A 23,662-nucleotide genomic window follows, 5' to 3' on the forward strand; every position below is an offset into this window, starting at 1 on the left:
TTAAACTGTGGTTCCACTCATAACAATACAATAATGTGAAATGACTGCCAGATATTGAACGCTGAGAAAAAAGGGCAAAAGCCTTCACTTATAGTTTGATTCTGAGAGTCTTACAGCCAAAATGACCAAATAAGTCCAGGTGGCTACTTGGTAAATAAAGGGTCTTTCACAGGACCGACCTTGAACACTGATGTCTCTCTGATGTGGAGAACAGATTACTTCTTTGTTCTGTTGTTTGTTCTGTTAGCAACATGTCGGGCAGCAATGAAGTGAAAACAGAATAACTAACTGAACATATCATAAATAATGATAAAAACAGCTGGTTATTATTGTGAGAAACACACTCTTCACAGCTTCTCTTGACAACTATATGCTGATATTATTCTAAAGCAGAGTTTTCATCAGTTCTCACAGTTTGGTATTTTTCCCAGTGCAGGTAGATCATATAAAAATGTGCAGTCCACACAGAGAACAAGTGCAGAGCTACAGGGGCACACCTGACACTTTATATCCCTTCAACTAAGGAAATATTTTACATTTATATTTGACAATGTCAGCATGTAGTTGTCAAGAGAACACCACTGTACTGTTATTGTTTGCATTTCTTGTTGCCTCTTTGCTAAAACAAGTCATTTACTGAACAAAACATTTTTCTCTTCAACCACAGGCTGCATTTCCTCTTTTCTGGAGGCTCAGACAGAAATCATGAGTCATTTTCTGCTGTTTAATAAATAGGATATAGCAGAAATATAGCAGAAACAACATCTTTATACACATATAAGCATCACAGGTCACTCAGAGGAACAAAGAAGTGTTGTTGTGATATTATTTTGATTATTTTTTAAAGCACCACAATTATTTTACACACATCAAACTGTACACAGCATAAAAGACACAAACATCACCTACAGAAAACAATCATTTTGATCAAACACAATTTTTTCTCTTTCATGGCCTCAGTGATGACATGAATCACACTGTAAAATCTGAACATTGATTATACAGTTTTTGTGCGTCACGATTTGGCGAAAAATAATGTAATTAACATGAGAATTATGTATTATGAACATCTTAAAGAGATTTTTTTAAATAAGAGACTGAAACAAACTCACAGAACCAAATCATGAAATTGTGTCTTGATGGAAACAATGTCCGACACCATCCAACCTCCACTTATTACAACAGAAATAAACACAATAAGATTTTAATACAAAGATGAACCATATTATCAGTCTTCTGACATTAAACCAAGAGCATGTCATTGTTTAATATAACTGCTGTTGATCTGGATGCTGGCAGTTCTCTAAACGTTGTCAAAATGTTCTGAGTTGGATTTTGTTGCTGACGTTGTTCGTGAGTCTTGAGTTTTGTTGAAATAATCTTTTTATGGACCTGAAACAAAATCAGAACAAATACGACTTCAAAAGTGAAAAACAAAGAAATAATGGTGCCAAAGATGTGATGATGCTTTCTGACCTTTTACACTTTCATTCTTTAATCACACAGAACTGATCTCATCAGGGAAACTTACACTTTCTCACATTTTAGCTGCATGTGTTTGAAATTTAAGAGGCTCATTATTTTATTCAGACACCACAACAGCAACACAACATAACTAAAGCCAATCATATCATGATTCAGCTCATCAGCTCCACAAAACTCTGAAACTTCAACAATGATGTCACACATTTTACTGTACATGTAATCTGATTACTAATGATTCAGTGTCTGTAGAGTTCACATTTGTACCTGAGGCTGATTCAGGATTCACATTATTGTAGTCAGAGCTCTCCTCTGTGCCATCATGTCTGCCTGTTGTGATGATGGATTATTGTATTTAATAACATGGAGACTGTCTTCCTCTAAAATTACACAAGTTACAAAAACATTCAAACAATTATTACATTTCATGTTTGTTGTACTCACTCCTCTTATCAAGACCTTCAAGCTGAAATCCAGATGTGACGTTGTTGTATTCATCTGCTGAAATAATGAAGTTTGATCAGTCAGAATAAATATTTACATTTCTTACAGCTCTGTTATTATCAAAGTTTATACTGTTTGTACCACTTCCAGTGTTTCCAGAGCCTCTGATTGATTCATAGACTGAAAGATCACCTACAAGTCATTGAAAATAGAAGTTATAAAAGAAGTTAAATATAATGATTTATTTTTTGTTTTTATCTAATAAAAGATTTTTTTCTTCACTACAAACTGAGTGTTAAAAACTGTAATAAAGAGAAAAGTAATAATTTCTGGGCTCACCATGAAGAAGAGAGGAGTAAACCTGAGTTTGATCCTGGTTGGCTGTTTGTTGTGAAGCAGAGCTTTGATTGGTGCTCTGAGACTGAGTGAGACTGAAACATTTAGCAAATAATGTAAATTTAATGAGGAATAATATAAAGTTATTGTTGTGTTTAAAATGAAACTAAACTGCTGCACCAACCTGTTACAACAGGGTTCTGTAAAAACACAAACATTATTACATCAGTTTGTTTAAAAGTGTCACAGCATTACAAAAAAAAAAAAATTCTTTTAAAAGTCGATCAGAAAATCTCTCACTCTTTATTTTTCTGTAGCAACACATCAGCAGCAGCACGACAATAATTCCACTAACAAGTCCGATGATGAACGGAACGATAAATGAACTTCTTTCACATCCAAAACCTGAAACTAGAAAATTTCAGGTCAGAGCAGGAAACAAAGTCAAGCTGAGCAGATCACATGATCACAATGCCAGCAAAAACTGTGAATTAACTCTATTTAATGTGTATAACTCACATGCTTTGTTTAAATGACTTGACTCCCCACAATGAACACATCAACACAGGTTCGGTCTCTTAAATTTTCTTTTAAAATGTTGACTTCAGTAAATCTGCTTTACTTTAACTTTTACTATATAAATATGTCAAACATGTCAAATCTTAATATAAAGAAACAAAAACTGATGTTTACATTGAGATTTTCTGTTTCCTGTCAGAAACTGTCAGCATGACTCTGCTCTGTGGTTTGATGTTGTGACTCCTGTTCTACACTACTTGCAGTGTTACTTGTAGAGTTGCTGCAGAACTAATTGTGAATTTATGTTGATTTGGAGATTTGCTGAAAGTTGTTGTTCCACATTCATAATCCCACCTAGTCTCCCCTCCTTGGATCACATTCCTGACACTGATTCTCTAGACTCCACATTTTACATGACTATTCATGTTCAACCATTTCCAATAAGAACATTTTTATAAAGAGGTTACCATGAGATATAATGCTGTTTGGCCTTCATTGTAATCCTCAATTATCAAACTGTTCAACATTGTTTCTAAATCCAAACTCACCAGTTTTGTAAGAAACAAATTAAAAACTTAAATACCATTGAGTAAAAATCTTAATCTCACTAGCTTCTTTAACTGTGACATCACTGATTTCCTCTGTGGAGTAAACTGGATCTCCTCTCCCTCCTCTGCAGTAATAGATGCCTCCTTCTGAAATACTGATAGTGTGCTCTGATGTTCCCGCTTCTATTTTCTGAGCTACAGAAAACTCTGAATTATGTCTGAACCAGTCAAACTTCCATCCAGCAGAGCCCTCCACAGAGCAGCTCAGTGTCACACTGCCCCCTGCTGGTAGGACTGAACTTTGTGCTGTCAGTGTGGCTCTGGGTTTACTTGCTGTTGAAGAAATTTGTTACAGTACTGATCACACTTCAAACATTCGCTGAGTAATTTATCTACAAACACAAACAGAAATTAGTAATCCTGCATGTAGGGATGGAATAGAAAGCTGTTTCTTGTATAGAACTGGTTCCCAGTAGTCCAAGTAATGGGAATCATTAGTCTGCCTGCCTATCGGTTCTTGCACTCTTGCTATGATCAGCTTATTGTATTCATTTGTTAACACCAAAATGTATGGATGTGTTTTCTGTTACTGCTTCTAAATTGCTGCCGAGTCACTTTTACTCTGCTGGAATTGCAGCTCAATCAATAAAATATATTTCATGTTGATTTATAAACAAAATAAAGTGTTTTCCATCTCTGGTTTATTAGGCTGTGAGATAGTAAGCTTTAATGTTTAAATGGATCCAGTTTAAAGATTCAGAGCTCTCATGTGCAGCCGTCACCTTGAAACAAAGCGCATCACTCACCGCCTGCTCAGAGATGAAATAAATAACTTGAACTAAAATGTTTATTTTACAGCTCTGTGCACTAAATACCAAGATTATTCTTTTCTGCTGCATTAATCTTAGTTTCAGTGTTGCATTGGACTGTTATATTTGTATATTCTTCATAGATTTTATCATCTTCATGTGATAGTGTCTCTGATTGAAGAAGGAGGCACTCACAGAGATCATTTTATGCAGAAGAAAAGTCACATGAGACTTTTATGCAAGTTTGCTCAAAAGCACCAAAACATTTTACAGTCAAACGTGAGGCCATCTATGACTGCACATTAAATTTTCAGTGAATTTTAAATGTCCCTAAACACAAGTTTTTAATGTAACACAGGTGTTCTCTTTTACTTTAAAACTACACTACAGATGCACCTGATCTATTATTTATTCATTAAAACTGTCATCTCTTTACATTCCCTTTAAATGAGTCATTTCAGAGTCACAGTGCACTCACTAACTGTGTGTCTGTTTGCACAGTGACTTTCTTGGAGGGTCTGAATAGTTTCTTTATGTCAAGTTTAAAACAGGAAAGTTCAGTTTGAATTGTAGACCAACTCACATGAAACTGTCAGTCTGAAGGCATCACTCCATCCTGTTAAGAGATAGTCACTGCTACCCCGACATCTGTAGTCTCCACTGTGGGACACTGAAACTCTGCTGATCCTGTATTCACTGGATGTTGGAGGGCTGTTTGTGTTGGGTGCTGTCCATTCATATTTCCACACCTTTCCTTCACCTCCCTGAATCTCACATCTGAGAGTGATTGTCTCACCAGTGAATATCTGAGACCAGCTGTGCTGCAGTTTCACATCGATCCTGTTGGAAACTTTCCACAGCAAAATTTCTCAGTTAGGACACAAAAGGAATGAATGAACATTTTTATAATCCCTGTAGCTGAATCTCCTCCTGCTGGATGATGGAAAAGAAAAATCATTTCTAACAAAAGGCTGATTAACAAGAGTCAGAAGTTTGTGGCTTGAAATCCTAAGAGAGCAAAAACAGATGCAGCAATGTTAGTTTCAGTCATTATGCAAATGTACTGTTTATAAGATTTGGGGAAACCTGCAGTCAGCTGAGACTGAAGAAGTCACTTGGATGAGTGACGAAACATTTCTCCCACTGAAAACGTTACGTCCAGATGCACAGAATCAACTTTATGGATTTACTTACCTGGATGATTGAGCACGCATCAAGACATTATTGTATTGATACCAGTAACACCATCATCAATGCCATGAGCTGAACAAGATCTTCTTCCTTCCAAGGATCGTGCTGATCTGACTTTACTGCACTAGATTTTCTATTTTTCACACTTGAACAGCCAACGAGTCATTTTGTAACTCTTAAGTTAAATTAAAATCCCATCATCTTATATTTTATGACTTTAGCTAAAATGGGCTTATTCATCAAATATTCAAGTTTACATTTATGCTAAAAAACAAACAAACAAGCAGAATCCCATTATGACCACGTATACCTAAAACCGCCCCAGGCGTCATTTTAACCCCACAGAAGTTCGTGTAAAACCACTACTGAGGCCTACCAATGCGATTGTTTACACATTTGGAGAATCCTGATTATTTCAGATTGAGTTCCTGAACTTACCAGTTTCCCTGAATGTTAGCAGTGAATCACTTTCTGTTAGCAGTCCTTCAGAGAATTTGTGTCTCTTCCTCCACAAAGCCCCCTCTGTTGGTGTGGTTTTCCTTCAGAGATACTAATGACTGCTCCAGTAGATATTAAGGACTTGTTTTTAGATGAGGTTTCTCTAATCCAATAATATTCCAAGTCAGCAAAGTGCTGCACAACACAGGTCAGTGTCACACTGCCCCTGCTGGTATGGTTAATCTGTCTGCTGTCACAGTGGCCTTCACTCCAAGTTCTGTAAGTTAAAAAAATATTTCATGTAAATGAAAGTGAACCCGATTTCAGTAAAATATCCCAACACAGCTCAAAGTCAGAGGAGTTGGAGTTTTAAATTAGAAACCTTCTAATTTCAACTTTTCATCAAAATATCAAATCAGGGAATATTTCTAGAGAACGTTAAAATGAAGCTGTGCATATGACACATGATATCATTATTTTCATAATATTCATAATTATTAAAATCTTCAGGCAGGACTGTGATTGACTGACCTCTGGTTGCTACCACACATTATATGAATGTGAAGAAAAATGTTTCTCACCTTCAGCGTTTCCACAGATGACTGCACTATGAAAAAAATGTTTCTCACCTTCTGAAGGAAGCTCTAAGGATGAGCTGCAAAGCCTAAAACAATGAAGAAAATCAGATGTTATACAATTTACAAAATTCAAATGAAAATAAATTTAAACTGAATTAACAGTTTTTCATGACACAGTAACAGCTCATCACCAGTTTTTTGTGTATGTGGACCATTAGTTGTTCAACAGGCACACATGAAAAAAACTTTTACAATGAAATATTTCAGATATGAAAGTTTGTTATTCAGAACAATGAACAGAATAACAGTAATAACAGAAAACAGTGTGCTGTGTCTTTCACTGGTGCAGAAAGCAGCAGAGTATCCAACACAATGTTACGGTCTGAACTCAGTCAAGGCATCAGACAACATTTAGATAAATCAGTCCTGAGAATCACAAGTTTTTTAAGCTCTTAGAGACGCAGCTTAAACCAGTGAAACAATGTAATTCTCACAATGCAGAACAGAAGTGAACTTACAGAATAATCCAGACATGCAGAGTAAAATGTGTGTCATCCTCACGTCCAGCCCTGCTACACTCTGACACACAGCTAATCTCAAACTGTTTTACTTTGTTTGAATAATAAATGCAGAATAAACAGAAGCTGTGATGAGTTTTTGTTCAGCTGCTTCTTCTATCTGTCACCTCTCACTGCTTCCTTCTCTTTACACAAACCTCAAACAGCTCTGCAGCAGTTGTGTAATGTGTTCAGTTGTGTAATGTGTTCACATTTCCTGTTAACTGCAAACACGCCAGTCTGTTTTGTGTTGTTAACTTTTCTATAATATACAAAGTTTTCTCTTGTTTCAGATTAGGTGACATTTGAAGGTCATAGTTTTTTGTGTTTTTGTCAATTCAGTTCAGTTTTATTTATATAGAGACAAAACAGTTGTGTCAAGGTGCTTTATATTGTAACTTATAGACACTACAATAAACCCCCCCCCCAAAAAACAAAACAAAACAGAGAAAACCCCAACAACAATATGACCTGTTTGAGCAAGTGCTGTAGTGACAGCAGGAAGGAAAAACTCCCTTTTAACAGGAAGAAGCCTCCAGGCTGAGGTGTGAGAGACAGGACAAAGACAGCCAGATATTAATGATAACTGAAAATAAATTCACAGAGGTGTATAAACACATAGTGAGTGAAAAAAGGTGAGTGAAGGAGAATTACAGTGCATCATGGGAAGTCCCCAGCAACCCAGGCCTATTGCAGCATAACTAAGGGAGGATTCAGGACCTTGTATGTGATGAGAAAGATTTTAAATTTGATTCTGGATCTAACAATGAAGAGAAGCCAATACAGTCTTATCAAGACCTTCAAGCTGAAATCCAGATGTGAGGTTGTTGTATTCGTCTGCTGAAATAAAAATGAAGTTTGATCAGTCAGAATAAATATTTACATTTCTTACAGCTCTGTTATTATCAAAGGTTATACTGTTTGTACCACTTCCAGTGTTTCCAGAGCCTCTGATTGGTTCATAGACTGAAAGATCACCTACAAGTCATTGAAAATAAGAAAGAAGGAAAATATAATGATTTATTTTTGTTCAATAAAAGATTTTTTTTTCTTCCCTACAAACTGAGTGTTAAAAACTGTAATAAAGAGAAAAGTAATAATCTCTGGGCTCACCATGAAGAAGAGAGGAGTAAACCTGAGTTTGATCCTGGTTGGCTGTTTGTTGTGAAGCAGAGCTTTGATTGGTGCTCTGAGACTGAGTGAGACTGAAACATTTAGCAAATAATGTAAATTTAATGAGGAATAATTCAAAGTTATTGTTGTGTTTAAAATGAAACTAAACTGCTGCACCAACCTGTTACAACAGGGTTCTGTAAAAACACAAACATTATTACATCAGTTTGTTTAAAAGTGTCACAGCATTAAAATAAATTATTTTCCTTTAAAAAGTCAAACAGAAAAGCTCTCTCTCTTTATCTTTCTGTAGCAACACATCAGCAGCAACACGACAATAATTCCACTAACAAGTCCGATGATGAGCGGAACAATAAATGAACTTCTTTAATCTTATTTACTTTGTCTTCACACTCACTGTTGCGGACTTCTACAGTGTATTCAGTGGTATCACTTTCCTTCAGGTTGTGAATTGTTAGGTCACCATAGAATAAATACACTGAAACCAAATCAAGAAAGAAATAAAACTGCAATTCCTTTGCCATAAAAAATGTTTTTCTATTACCTGATATTGTGTTAAGAGTGAGTCTCCTGTGTACTGAGGGAAACGTTCAGTGTTTGACATCCCATTGTGATAAGTGGCAATCCAAGTGTTGTTGGTGAATATTGACCACTGAATTCTGATGAGACCCATGATGGGTCGACTCCTGAGGGCAATGTGATGTTTTTCCAAGGTATCCAAAGACTGAGGTGATTCAGCTACTGCTGCTGTTAAATAAATACATAAACACATTTAGTAACACTGTGCATCGCCTGAGTTTAAACCTGTTTAACCTGAGTGTTTAAACTCAGGTTTAAACACTAAAAAGAAGAAAGCACTTATAAATACCTTTGACCTTGATTAAAAATAATCATAATGAAATTAAATAACAAGAACACACAACCCTGACAAGGATAAGTGAAAGAGAATAGATGTAGAGAAAAAGCTTAATCTGACAGTGATCGCTTCTCCTCTGTATATCTCAGACCAGTTTGAATACAGAGTCACAACAGGCCTGTTTGATACTGTTCACATAATAAAATAAAATAAATTGTACATTGCCTGATGTAAACTGTCCACTTTCCTCTGGCCTGTGCTCACACTGCTCAATGATTTGGCACATAAGTGTCTGTCTGCATCTCTTGTGCTCTTCATATTTTTATAAGAGGTCAAAGATTACTCTTTGAGGATGCTAAACTTACATTTGGACAAAGAAGATAGATCGTTTGAAACAGGCCATCTATGTCTACTGTAAACCACCATCTTTGAATAGAGAGGGTGGCTTATGATCCAGTTTGAGATCCGTCTCAACACCCACTTTCTGTATCATGTGACCATGTCACATGATAGGGTGAGACAAGGTCTCACAAAACATCTGGTGATTATGATCCACACCTGTTTTCACACCTTAAGTCACATGATTAATAGTAACAACCCTGTTAAGGAACGACCCACACTAGGTTTAAATACCCAGGACCCACCTTGGGGTTTAAAATTGAAGAAACTGAAATGTCTTCAAGAAACCTAAAGAGGTCAAGGGCTTTCGCTCCAAGCTCCATGGACTACACCCGATGACTGAGAACTTACACAGAAAAACTAGTAGAGTAACTTGTATGCAGTAGGTGCCCAGGTGCCTGATTTTATACACCTGTGGCCATGGAAGTGATTGGAACAGCTGAAATCAATGATTTGAGGGTGACTGAATACTTTGGCAATACATCGTATCAGACTCTGAAGCTAAAAAATAAAAATCTAAATGCACATCTTGTACAAACTAAAATATACTTAGTAACTAACAACTAAAACATATTTGTCATATTACCTAAAGCACGATATATTCAGCAAGATGCTTTAACATGATAACTGAGAGAGGAAAGAGGAAGTGGATAATCAATAATAATTCATTCCTAAAAGTGATGACAACAAATCAAAGTGTTTAAAACTTTGTATACCTCTGTGTCATAGTGTTTTGTGTTTACTGTCATGATTATCTTATGTTCTAGTTTTGGTATCCTGTTCATCAGTTCTAGCTTTGGTTCTTGTCTTTGTGTTTTGTTATACCTACCTGTGTCCTCCCCACTGTTCTGTTTGTGTTTGGAATTTCTTTACTTTGAAGGCCTGTGTCTCGTGTCTAATTCAGCTGTGATCTCCTCCGTGTATCATTCCTGTGTATTTATGGTGTGTGTTTGCCTGTGTTCATTGTCGCCTGTCTGTGTTACCTGGTGTAATCTCTGGCGCCTCTGCCCTACAGTCTCAGTGTGCATATGGTTTCAGGTTTGTTCATTAGTTTTTCCCAGTTTAGGTTGTGTTTTGTTCTGTCCTCGCTTTGTTGTTTTCACCTCCTGTAATAAAGCTCACTTGCATCACATCCAGCGCCTGCATTTTGGGTCCTTTCTCTCAACATCACACGACTGCTGCCAGCTGTGACGCTCTGCTGCCAGCTGTCAGAGATAAAACATGGTTTCTGGAAGCCACATATATTTAGCTTAAATTGTTGGTATTGGTATTGTTGCGCCTTTTCACCTCTGTGAAAGATCTGAAAAGCTTTCCACAGAGGATTCAGAGTCTGGGGTGAGGGGCTCCATCAATAGGGGTGAGGTCAGTGATGTAGTGAACTTATTAACAGTTATTAACATTCACAGGGTAGATGTGATACTTAAGATGTGGACCTGAAAAATAAAACATGGTGCAAACGTTTTGAAACGCCTGTTTTGTGGTGACAGTTGAAGGCAGCTGTATGAAGGCAGTGTGACAAATTTATTTTCATGGTTTCACAGCACGTCATGTTTTTATCCGTTAGTTTAGTGTGTGTCATCACTGCAGTGACACCATTTTAATCTGTTGTCAACACTGGCATGCATACTTCTATGTTCCAGTGATAATTATTACTGTTATTCACGACAGGAGCAAAAACATGTGTAATGCACACAGAGAACAGTGAGTGAAATTCCACTGTGACCTTTGTCTGAATTCCTGTTAATTCTCTGTTATGAGCTGATAACATAAAACAGCACATCTGTAACACAGAAGACTTCATGCTGAAACCACAGGCTGCATTTCTTTGTAGGTGGTCACAAACCACAAGGTCTTTCAGGCCATGTCCACACTAATACGTTTTCATTTGAAAACGCATCTTTTCACTCTGTTTTGGCCTCTGTCCACACTGAGACGGTGTTTTCTGTCAAGGAAAATGGAGGCTTTGAAACGACTCCAAAGCGGATGACATTTGAAAACGCCGCTGCGGTGACAGTGACAGCGAACCCGAGCCTTTTCGAAACCAATGACACGCTTTAGTCATGTGACCAATTAAACTAAGATAGCGGAGGGCATTGCACAGCAGTTGTTTTGTTTGCTCTCAATTTTACACTTTTAAAGATTAATATCAGTTCGTACTTGCTCCAGATAACTTTTCTTCAATTCTCACCACTCACTTATTCAAATTCATTTTCTGATGGCACAAAGTTCTGCCCATACATGTCTCTTTATGGATTCATTTGATTCATGAACATAAATCTGATCTTCCAATTCTGTAGCTTCCACGCTATCTGAATTAAGTTTTGCATCATGTGGAGACTTAAAAACTGCTGACTTCTTTTATTTATGTTAAACACCATGGAACAAGTACAGGTAAATGACACACCATCAGTTTGAATGTTATTTATTCATTTAGTTCATTTGACGGGACATACTTAACTATAAATGCAGGAAATAGATAAAAATGTTTAAAATAAAACAAACAAAAGGAAAACAAGAAATACATTCATTACATTCAAATCCATACAGTACTGATCAGATTATTTATAATGTAGATTTTTAACAAATACAGTAAAAGTATCTGTTGGTGCCTGTACCAGTACTTCCTAATGTAACACTGCTGACTTTAAGTCGAGCTATCAGCTACTAAAGACCACATATTTCACCTTTATTTTCTCACTTATGTTTAAACAGAAACATTTAAAGTTTTATAAAACCTTTAGAATGAATATAAAACTGCAAGCTATATAGGCATAGGTCTCAAATGGGAATATACTTTATGCTATAAAATTACTGAGTCTATGCGATATTGTGATGTAATATTGTAACTGTACATAAAGCTAGGCATGTCATCCTGATGTTGGGGAGCAGAGGGCAAGAGTGGCTTCGCAAAAACTCTTCTTATTTTGCTGCTGCAACTCTCCTCACTGACCTATAGACAAAGCACAAAGAATAAAGTGATTTCCAACATATAAGAATGTATAGGCTGAGACATTTAATAATATGAAGAATAAATCAGCCTGCATGGCAAATTACTAAGAGGCTTCCTGATGTGACTTCAGAATAAACACTGCATCAGCTGGGACAATTTTCCTGTAGATGAAGAGAGATCGTAAAAACAATATCATTAACCAGGAGAGCTTCCCAATTGTTCCACTAATGCAAAAACAAGACTGATTTATGCCATATAATGAATACCATTGAAGAATATAAATATAAACAGATTTACATTTTAAAGACGAAGATAAACATGTTAGACAATGATATTCAATTGGAGATAGTATGAACTTTTACTCTACCTTGCATTTCTTGGCTTTTCTTTTTTTGGGCTGTTTGACTCAGCATACATCAGACTATCCTCTAAAGGGAGGCGTCAGGCTGGGACACATTTAACCAGCACAGATATGATGCAAAATGTTGGATACATATGGACTTTAAACTTTTTACAACTACAGTGAAAAGAGTAAAAATCATTTATTTGTATGACACTTCAAGCTTTGCATTTGTATGTTTTGTAATTGAGGTCTGGGTCAGAATCTATGGATGCATAGTTCAAAATAAAAGCTAAACACTGATTAGTAAGTGAATAAACTGTGTGGATGCATAAAGCATCCACACAATAAAGAGAAACAGGAATCAATAGTGTGGATGCCTCAGCATCCACACAATAATAATAAAGAATAAAGAGAAACAGGAACTCAATAGTGTGGATGCCTCCAGCATCCACACAATAATAATAATAAGAAGAAGAATAATAAATCCGAGGAATAGTAATATGTGTGCCTCTTGGCATAGGCACACATAATAATAATAATAATAATAAATCCGAGGAATAGTAATATGTGTGCCTCTTGGCATAGGCACACATAATAATAATAATGATAATAATAATAATAATAAATCCGACGAATAGTAATATGTGTGCCTCTTGGCATAGGCACACATAATAATAATAATAAATCCGACGAATAGTAATATGTGTGCCTCTTGGCATAGGCACACATAATAATAATAAATCCGACGAATAGTAATATGTGTGCCTCTTGGCATAGGCACACATAATAAACTCTCTAATACAGCATGAAAAGAAGAGGCTCTTACACTTGGACTGTCTGCAGCGATACAACAAGAGCAGGAGAATAATAATGAGAGAGACTCCACAAACCAGTCCAACCATCAACCACACAGGAGATGAAGAGCTGTCAGCTCCTGACACAGCTGCTGAAATGACTAATAATAATTAAGTAATAATAAAGTATAATACTTATTATTATACTGCATATTTCAGTTCTCACAAAATAGATCCAGGTGACTTCAAGCATTAAACAGACAATCTAATGTTCCTTCTCAAGCATGAAACTCATTTACAAAAACACATCAAATGTTTTGATCCTGCTCACCTTTAACTGACATCCAGCTCTGTGCTGACTCTCTTCCTGAGTACTGACACTTGTAGAAACCTTCATCAGACTTTGACACTGCAGAGATCTTCAGCTCCCCTCGGGGATCATTTTGAATAAGTTTGTCATTGTGATAGAAAAACACATTGGAAAGTATTTTTTGTGTTCTCAAACTGCAGCTCAGACTAACAGAAGCTCCCTCAGTCACAGGATGAACAGGACTCACCAGGATAGGACCATTACCATCATCTGTGAAACAATCACACACAATTGTTTCAGTCAGATCAGCTGGTGCACACTTTTAGAAAAAGCTGATCATCATCATCTTTATTTATAAAGGACTTTAAAACAACCACAGCTGACACAAGGTACTGTACATTGGAACCAAATAATAAAATTACGTAAGATATAAATAAAACCCAAATAAAAGAAAAAGGTAAAACAATTAATGAGTTGGTTAATAACTAATTTAATACCAAGAGAAACTAAGTCTCACTGAGGTCAAAAGCCAAAGAACAAAAATGGGTTTTAAGACATTTAAAAAAGTGGACAGTGAAGGGGCCTCAATAACATTTAAGGGCAAGTTATTCCTTAATTTAGGAGCAACGATAGAAAGAGCTTCCTCCTGGATTTTGATACTTCCTGGAGCAGGTGGTCAGCTGACCTAAGAGACTGACAGGGTGTGTAGGGATGAAGAAGCTCAGAGAGGTAAGGCGGGGCGAGATTGTGAAAGCATTAAAAACAAACATAAGAATTTTAAAATGAACTCTAAAAGACACAGGCAGCCAGAGCAGAGAGGCCAGCACAGGGGTTATATGCTCTCTTTAATAAGTTTGTGTTAACAGTCATGCAGCGGCATTTTGAACCAGCTGCAGACGTGAGAGCAAAGAATGAATGACCCCCACATGAAGTGAGTTACAGTAGAAGAAATAAAAGCATGGATCACTGTTTCAAAGCACTGTGTAGAATTTTGCTTTAAATGATAAAACACTGGACTTCAACACTGCTCTAATTTGGCTGTCCAATTTAAAATCACTCTCCAACTTAAAAACAAAGTCAGTAATAACAAGTTTAAAATAAACTTCCAGGGATCCCAAATGAGCAGAGGAGGACTCACAGGGACCACTAAGTCCAAACACTTCTGTTTTCTTTTCATTAAAATGTAAAAGGTTATGATACATAATAACAAGAATGAATTGCAGATATGTTTTTTATGATGAAGATCTGATCTTGCATATTTAAAAACTGCTGTATGAGTCTCACTATTTTTACTGTAGTAGTGAGATGTGGAGCTGTGCACAGTGCAAGTAAAGTAACGAAATTTTGCTGCTCTGAAGTCCCTGACTGGCTCTGAACTCAAACACAGCATAATTTTTGATACAACTGCACCTTTTTACATGATGATCATTACAAATAACACTTTGCCGACAGAGATGCTGACATTTGAGTGTTTTCTTTCAAAAAGAAAATATAAATAAATAAATGTAAATGTTCATGTGATGTCTAAATCATTCAGATCCAAGAAGTAAATGTATAATAACATACTCTGTACAGTGATGTTGACTGCACTGCTGAACTCTCCTGATCCAGACTCACACCAGTACACTGCAGTATCTGACTTTGATGTGTTGATGTTACATGTGGATCCAGTCATTCTCCTACAGTCAGAGAGTCGGCCGTCCTCAGAGAACTTCCTCACTCTCCACTCAGTGAAGTTTCCCTCACAGGTCAGTGAGACAGAGTCAGAGGTGAAGTGTTGCACTCTGTCAGGACTCACTGTGAGAGACGCTGCTGAATGAACATCTGGAAACAACATGCAGTGAAGAGACAAAGCTCACAGATGTTAGGATTCAAAATATCACAGTGAAAAAAGTAGTTCTTGCTAAACCCACCATGACTGCAAATAAATCTATGAATGAGATTTATTAATGCAGATTTAAATGTTGTGACTCCTGCAGGTAGAAGGATTTCACTGAACCATCTGGGTCTCTCAGTAATAATCTCACAACAACATTAGAAGCTACATTAGAAGTTTCTGTAAACTTGCTTTCCTACAGTTTGTCCACAGTGTGCATGTTTGTTGTTGCACAAGCAAATATCTTCATCATCTGTCGTGTAATAAGATGTCTGACATTTGTGACCTTATTACAAACAGTCAGATCATTATCAGACAGTTTAACATCAGCAGATCTTTAATGTTTGTTCTCTTTGCTTCTAGAAATCACGACGGCACTTTACAGGGATCATGTCTGATATCATTTTCCACAGCAAAAGCACAACAACATGTGTGAAGGAGCTGCTGGAGACCAGCACTATGAGGACTAAAGACCACGAGATCATCTGTGTACATAATGTGCTTCACAGGAGTCCTGCCAGATTTACAGACTTTCAAATCATCAACATGAAGATTAAAAAGAGCTGGAGACAAAATTCATCCTTGTTTAACTCTGTGAGAAACAAACAAGGAGGAATTTGAATAACAACAGAAGTGTTTGAGAAAGGATGAGATTCAATTTAATCCTTCTTGGCGAAACTTAAATATAATGATTTAATGCAATTTAATTGAAATTGGACATCAGATTTCAATGTCAGTATGTTGCTGCAAGAAAAAAAATGGTGAATTAAAGTGATGACACAATTTATTAGAGAGAAATAAACTGACCTGCAGACCAGACAAACTCTGGTTGACTGTGATCAGTGTGATACTCTGGGTCTCCTCTTCCAGCTCTGCACACATATCCTGCTGTGTGTGTCTGTCCATGAATGATGTAGGAGTCCTGTGCAGTCCCACTGCCATCAGGTAGCAGCTCATAACTGGAGGATTCATAGTTGTATGTTTTCAGATCAGGAACAGCTTTATACCAGTAGAAGCTCCATCCTGCAGACGGATGTTCAACCTGACAGTTCAGAGTTACTGAGGCTCCAGGACTCAGCCATGATGGAGACACAGTGAGGACAGGACGGGGTTTATCTGTTCAACAAAGATTTTCTCTCAGTGAACATGTAGTACAGTCTCTGAACAGTGAGCTCAGTTTATACAAAGAATAATAATCTCAGTCTATATGAACAGAAACACATTTTACAAAGTGTTCAAACAGCTTAAAGCAAATATGACTTACTGTCAGAAACTGTCAGTGTGACTGAATCACTCCACTCTGTTGTTTTATGCAGTGAACTTTTCATTCTGCCCTTACAGCGATAGTTTCCACTGTTGGATGATGAAGCAGATTTAATCCTGTATTCATTTTGATTTGGAGGTTTTCTGATGCTGCTTGTTTCCCACTCATAATCCCACTCAGTGTCTCCTCCATGGATCTCACATCTGACAGTGATCGTCTCTCCTCTGTATATCTCAGACCAGTTTGGATACAGAGTCACAACAGGCCTGTTTGACACTGTTACTGTTCAAGAAAGTACAATAAAAACACATGAATGACAAAAGGTTCAATTACCATCAGATGTAGTGCTTTGTGGGAAGTTACATTTAAACTCACCAGTTGTGTCAATCCAAACTGACTCACTGTCCTCTGTGTAGTAAACTGAGTTTCCTCCTCTTCCTCCTCTGCACTCATAGTATCCTCCCTCTGAGACACTGATTTGTCCATTTGATAGAAACACTGCATCCGGTGAGGTCACAGGTTTATAATTGCTGTCATATCTGTACCAGTAGTATTTCCATCCAGATGATGATGATGATGATGATGATGATGGGTTCACAGAGCAGGTCAGGGTCACACTGCCCCCTACTGGATCAGCTGTCCTATCAGCTCTCAGTTCAGCCTTTGGTTTCGCTGCAGTTCAGTTTAGAACAAGAAGATAAAAGTAAAAATGACTGAATCAGAACAATTTAAAGAACTGGATGGAAACATGTGAATGATCAAATATCACAAAACTTTATTGGTGAAGCTATAACAAAGTGTGTGACACAAAATACTCTGAAATACTGTTTTGATCAGCACAGCAAATTTTTTTAATATTTTCCTCTGAGTATTTAAAATTAATTAATAAATGCATAGTTCATTTACTATCATTAATTTGAAGCATGACTTAGTTAATTCATCCATAATGAGAAAGTAACCCAGGTTAATATGATCTGATTGTACTTAGCATGCTATGTCCTTGTGTTCTTTACTAAATCTGCTGTTGAAGCCTCTGATAGCTAAGATGAGTCCTTGTAAGTGTGTTTTACATTCTTTTGTTGTGGAAGCTGACATTTCCTGTCGATGTGCACAGATGTGTCAGAATGGGTTTTAAAAGACACATCGATGGTTTGGAGGAAGTAATTACTGAAGCTAACTCAGAAAGATCAATTAGAGAAAAAACTCTAAATAAATATCAATGGCACTGAAAGTAGCTGTACATAATGTTATGTCTGTGAGATGATTATGAGTAATTTATATACTCATTAAATATCATTACTCTAAATTAATAACATACCAGCACAGACCAGCGTCCAATGAAATGAGGCCATATTGTCGTCTGCAGTTCAGAGTTCATTAAGTGAAAAAGATCCAGTGTGTGTTTGTCATGAGAGCAGACTCTTTAACTAAAACCTGAAACCTCTAAGATTCATTTCAACAATAGATAACATGCTAAAGACAACTAAAGTAACTGCATCATATGTTGGTGCAACAGGGAGTAATAAAAATAAAAATAACACAAATACAGAAGAGCAATTAATGGATGTAACTGTTGTTCTTAGTGGATGTGGTGGAGCAGCTGAAACAGGTTCAGCATTTGTTCTGCACTTCATGTATTAGAGCTGCACAGCAGAGAAATTACTCTGATATGTTTGGTTCTCTTAAATGTGAATAAAAAACTGCTTTTCACATTTTTTGGTTATCAGAATAAAAGAAAAAATATTTTACTGAGCAGCTACAAATGAAACACCTACAAAGCTGCAAGAAAAACAGGTTCTTACTAATGTTGATAAAACAGATCTCCAACTTACATGATACAGTCAGTGTGATGGTATCACTCCACTCTGTTAACAAATAGTCCCTTCTGCCCCGACAGCTGTATCCTCCACCGTCAGACTCAGCAGCACTGCTGATTCTGAATTCACTGGATGTTGGAGGTGTGTTAACCTGGCCTCGTCTCCATTCATACGTCCACTGAGCTCCTTCACCTCCCTGAATCTCACATCTGACAGTGACTGTCTCACCTCTGTATATCTGAGTCCAGGATGGCTGCAGGGTCACAGTTGGCTTAGGGGGAACTGTTCACACAAGAATGATCCAGTTAGGAGAAGAAAAACATAAAAATTCTGCTGTTTATAACATAAAACTAGAGTCACTGCAAAACAGCTGATCCACAGACAAACAGTTTGAAGACTGAACATCAAAACAAAGTCACAATAAAACTATTTATAGCTTTCAAACTGTAACACAACATTTAAAGTAAAATGTATCAGTATTTACTTTGTACAGTTATCTTTTATTTATATTCTTTATAAATAAATTTATTATTTACAAAATAATAAAACATTTTTTTTAATGAGTTATCTTAAGTCTAATTTACTTTCACAAAGATACGATCTTTGAGGTGTATAAACAAATCAGTGTGGATAACCAGAACGTTGATGAGTTTAATAAGAAAAAACTTTAGATTAAATCTAGAAACAGGATGAGGAGAGACTTTTTTTTAAATCCCAGGATTAGATAGGCTCTTGAAGAGGTTACTCTGTCAAGGCCGATCCTTAATCTCACAATCTTAAAGTAGACACAACAAAACTGAAGTTTTTCTATTTTTCTATTTCCATCTCTCCAAGTAATCCTGCTTTCAGAAAGAGAAACCGAAGAACAGACTAGTCCCCAAAGACAGGATGTAACAGTAATGACAACTTTATATTTCACTTTTCAAACTCAAAATTTCACAACTATTTATAGGAGCAGAAGAATAAAAAAACAAAAATGATGAATATAGAAAACAGAAATACAGTTCAAAGAACATTAACATGTTGAGTAAAACTGGAGAATTTGTCTCATGAAAATATTACTTAAAGAAACTAAAAGGAAGTGACTGACTGCATTTCAGACTCCAGGCCATGAAGCACCTTAAAAGCAAATAATTAAATCCTGAAATCAGATTGAAAACATGCTGGGAGCCAGTGTAACAGTGGGACAGGTGTAATCCCATGTGATGTGATGTGATGTGATGTGATGTGATGTGATGTGATGTGTCTGAGTTGGTCTGCAGTCGTTCATCTGATTGTTTGCTGAGACTGTTTCAGTGATCTAAGTGTGAAAAATCAAAGCATGTAAAATGGTGTCCTGTCTTTAAATGTTTTAAAATGATTCATAATTTAGGTTGAAATTAATCCAGAAATATTTTTGTTATTGTCTTGAAATTTTCCAGCAGAGAAGCAGCTGATGGCATCATGTGTTCAGCATGTGTTCAGCATGTGTTCAGCTGAGGAGATTCAATGACAACATTTAAAGTTTTGTCTGAGTTTAGCTGAAGGACATTAGCTCACATTCAGTTTTGAAACAGTGATGAAAACTCTGCGTTTGCAGCCACAGACACGAGGCAGCTGGGACAATGACATTTGCGTTTATTTTTTTCATGTTACAAACACATTTTTTTTTCCTTTTCCGGATGTTTGACTCTGAGTGACGACTGAATATTTTTATAATGAAAAAACTGTTTTACATGACTTTGGATACTAAACTAAAAAAAACCCTGCAGTTCTGTTTAAAGTATTTTGTTGTGTTTTGGGAATTAAAATGAGTGAAATGTGTCCAACTTACCTGTTATTCTCAATGTGGTGATGTCACTCCACTCTGTCCAGGAAGAGATTCTTCTGCCCCGGCAGCTGTATCCTCCACCATCAGACTCAGTAGCTCTGATGATTCTGTATTCACTGGATGTCTCAGGTATGTTAACCTGGCCTCGTCTCCATTCATACGTCCACTGAGCTCCTTCACCTCCCTGAATCTCACATCTGACAGTGACTGTCTCACCGCTGTATATCTGCGTTCGGGATGGCTGCAGGGTCACAGTGGGCTTAGGAGGAGCTGTTAAAAATATATCATTAGCAAACTTAAATACAAAATCATTATTAAAGTTGTCCCAGTTTTTATTGCTCTTGTTAATGGTAATCATAATTTTCCATGCTGTAGACAATATGACTTGAAAATCAGCAATAAAAAAGTTTTGTTGTATTAATTATTACTAAAAGACATAAATACATGACTGCATTTCTTTTGTGATATGAGGACATTAGCTGATATTCAGTTTGAGCCTCACAAAGACAGTCATTAAGAGAACTCAACATGCCAGAGTCACATGGTCTAAGCATAAGTACTGCATATCTGTGTGTTGTCAGCATATGCAAAAATAAGCATATGCAAAAAATTCAATAAAAAGACAATAAACACAATAAAGAAAGATAATCTTGGTTGATAACATATGCAAAACAAAAAGATGCACCATGTGTCTCAATTACATGTCCAATATTAAGCACATATAAGGAGAACAGGATCAGTCTGACTCTGTCTGGTGAACACAATAGTAGTTTTGCCAAAATCTATTTATAGATAATTGATATAATATGTAAATTTATAATCCAAGTCCAAACTTTTCTGAACCAGTGGATTTAGCACTAGACTTTTTTTTTTAATAATCAGGAATGTAAACATGTGACAGGAAACAGTTTAAAACATCAAGCAGGTGGGCTCAACAAAGTTTACTAAAATCTTCATCAGCAGCAGATCAAGGTAACTCTCAGTCATTTTCCATAAACTGAACTGTAAACAAATGATCCACATATGGACCTGTTCTACATTAGAAGTTCTTCTTCTCGTATCATTAAAGGTATTCTGACACTCGTGAACACCTGTGGTGGGTGTGGTTTGGGGCTCAGCTGCAGGTTGAGGGGACAGCGTCAGGGGTGGGTGGCAGAAACAGCTGATCCCAGCCGCACTAATGACCTTTTCCCTTATTTTAGTAGCTGCTGGGGTCTGAAGGAGGGGAGGCAGACTGAGACTGAGAGTCAGAGTGGAGCAGAATGGAGGGAAATGTGTGTGTGTGTGTGTGTGTGTGTGTGTGTGTGTGTGTGTGTGTGTGTGTGTGTGTGTGTGTGTGTGTGTGTGTGTGTGTGTGTGTGTGTGTGTGTGTGTGTGTGTGTGTGTGTGTGTTTGGGCGTGTCGTACTGAGGAAACATGTCAGAGAGCTATAAATCCTTATTAAGATCAATTAGTGGAATGAATCCAAGTGAAACCTGTAATGAGAAAGGCTTACACAGCAGACCAGTCTCTCATACAAATACGCTATATTTTGGTCAAATCTGAAGAGAAATTAATGTAAATATGCTAAAAACAAAAGAACTGATGGAACTGCAGCAATAAATCCACATGTGGAAATCTTTTTTTCCTTCCAAGTGTTTCACTGTGAGTACTTATGAATCTGAAAAAACAGTATTATTGAAAGACAGTATTTTGTTGTGTCTTTGGATGAAACATTATGCAGTATAAATTAAAACATGTGAAATATGTCCAACTTGCCTGTTACTTTCAATGTGGTGATGTCACTCCACTTTGTCCAAGAAGAGCTTCTTCTGCACCGGCAGCTGTATCCTCCACCATCAGACTTAGTAGTTCTGTTGACTGTGTATTCATTGGATGTTGGAGGTGTGTTTAACTTGGCTGGTCTCCATTCATACGTCCACTGAGCTCCTTCACCTCCCTGAATCTCACATCTGACAGTGACTGTCTCACCGCTGTATATCTGAGTCCAGGATGGCTGCAGGGTCACAGTGGGCTTAGGAGGAGCTGATCAAATAAAACATATCATTAGCAGACTGATAATTTGACTTAAAAATCAACAACAAAAAGTTGTTTTTATACTTTTTAAATGTTTTATACATTTATAAATATAATCCATTAGTTGTCAGTTAGCTGTTGTTTGCTAACAATGCTGTTAAACCTCCAGTGGTGGATTCAGAGCTGGAGATTTAAAGATAAACGAAGTGAAAAAACTGCTGCTATGAGTAAACATACGAGCAGTTTGAGAAAGGCTAACATAGCAGACCAGTCTCTCCTAAAATTAGGACAATTATTTATTATTATTTTACACTACTTTTGTTAGTATTTTGTTCTGTTTTTGGAAGAAACGTGCAATACAAATAAAATAAGTGAGGAGGTGCGTTTAACTTGTCTCGTCTCCATTCATACATCCACCTCCCTGAATATCAAGAGTGACTGTCTCACCACTGTATATCTGAGTCGTGGATGGTTGGAGGGTCACAGTGGGCTCAGGAGGAGCTGGTTAAATAAACATATATCATTATCATCACAAATCTATCCTGGTTTTATTGCTTTTGTTAATTGTAATTATATTTTTGTGTCCTGGTAAAAATTTGACTGAAAATCAAAAATAAAAAGTTTTGTTTTTACTAAACAGATTAAATGATATTTATACTGGAAGATATACTGGAATCTGTTCAGATAAACATCCATGAAAAGAGAATTAGTCTGTATGAAGGCGGCACACTCTTAATATGATCATTTTAAGATCAAAATAATAATAAATGAAATGATAGGTGTGTTATATCAAATCTAAACAGGGAGGATGTCATTTAGAACAGGGGTGTCAAACTCATTTTACATGACAGCCCACAAACAGCCAACTTTAATCTCAAGTGGGCCAGACCAGTGAAACCTTTCTGAATGAGGATCCCAGCGCAGACAACGAGAAGAAAACTAGATTTTAACAAAAACTGTGCCTTTTATTATGGCCGATAACAAAACATTAACTAAACAAGAAACTGATCACAAAAACCTAAACCAAGAAAGCTAAATATGTGAAATCTGGAATACTTGGCAGAACTGTGGAAACATGAGGTAGTGTTTATAGATGACCTGACAAAGAACGACTGACAACTCACTCCATAAATATACAAGATGGTGACGAGGAAACAGGAAACACACAGAGAACACAGCTGGGGGGAATAA

At 36.7% G+C, this 23,662-nt stretch overlaps 1 protein-coding gene and 1 long non-coding RNA gene across 2 annotated transcripts; both read right to left on the reverse strand.

Moving 5' to 3' along the window:
* Window positions 1-748: 748 nt before the first annotated feature.
* LOC116328765 (high affinity immunoglobulin epsilon receptor subunit alpha-like) lies at window positions 749-5,661 on the reverse strand. Its single transcript, XM_039599752.1, has 10 exons — window positions 5,640-5,661; window positions 4,722-4,988; window positions 3,390-3,662; window positions 2,563-2,667; window positions 2,447-2,462; window positions 2,266-2,357; window positions 2,068-2,118; window positions 1,927-1,983; window positions 1,750-1,812; window positions 749-1,392 (listed from the first exon to the last, which is right to left on the reverse strand). The coding sequence occupies exons 1-10, from the start codon at window positions 5,659-5,661 to the stop codon at window positions 1,385-1,387; spliced, it is 954 nt and encodes a 317-aa protein (XP_039455686.1). The 3' UTR covers window positions 749-1,384.
* Window positions 5,662-7,773: 2,112 nt separating this feature from the next.
* LOC120439075 lies at window positions 7,774-8,213 on the reverse strand. The gene is made up of 3 exons (XR_005612362.1): window positions 8,197-8,213; window positions 8,016-8,107; window positions 7,774-7,880 (listed from the first exon to the last, which is right to left on the reverse strand). It is a non-coding gene; the product is annotated as an uncharacterized LOC120439075 (long non-coding RNA).
* Between the last annotated feature and the right edge of the window lie 15,449 nt (window positions 8,214-23,662).

The sequence above is a fragment of the Oreochromis aureus genome, linkage group 3, assembly GCF_013358895.1.
Source record: "Oreochromis aureus strain Israel breed Guangdong linkage group 3, ZZ_aureus, whole genome shotgun sequence".
In the NCBI taxonomy this organism is placed as follows: Eukaryota; Metazoa; Chordata; class Actinopteri; order Cichliformes; family Cichlidae; genus Oreochromis; species Oreochromis aureus.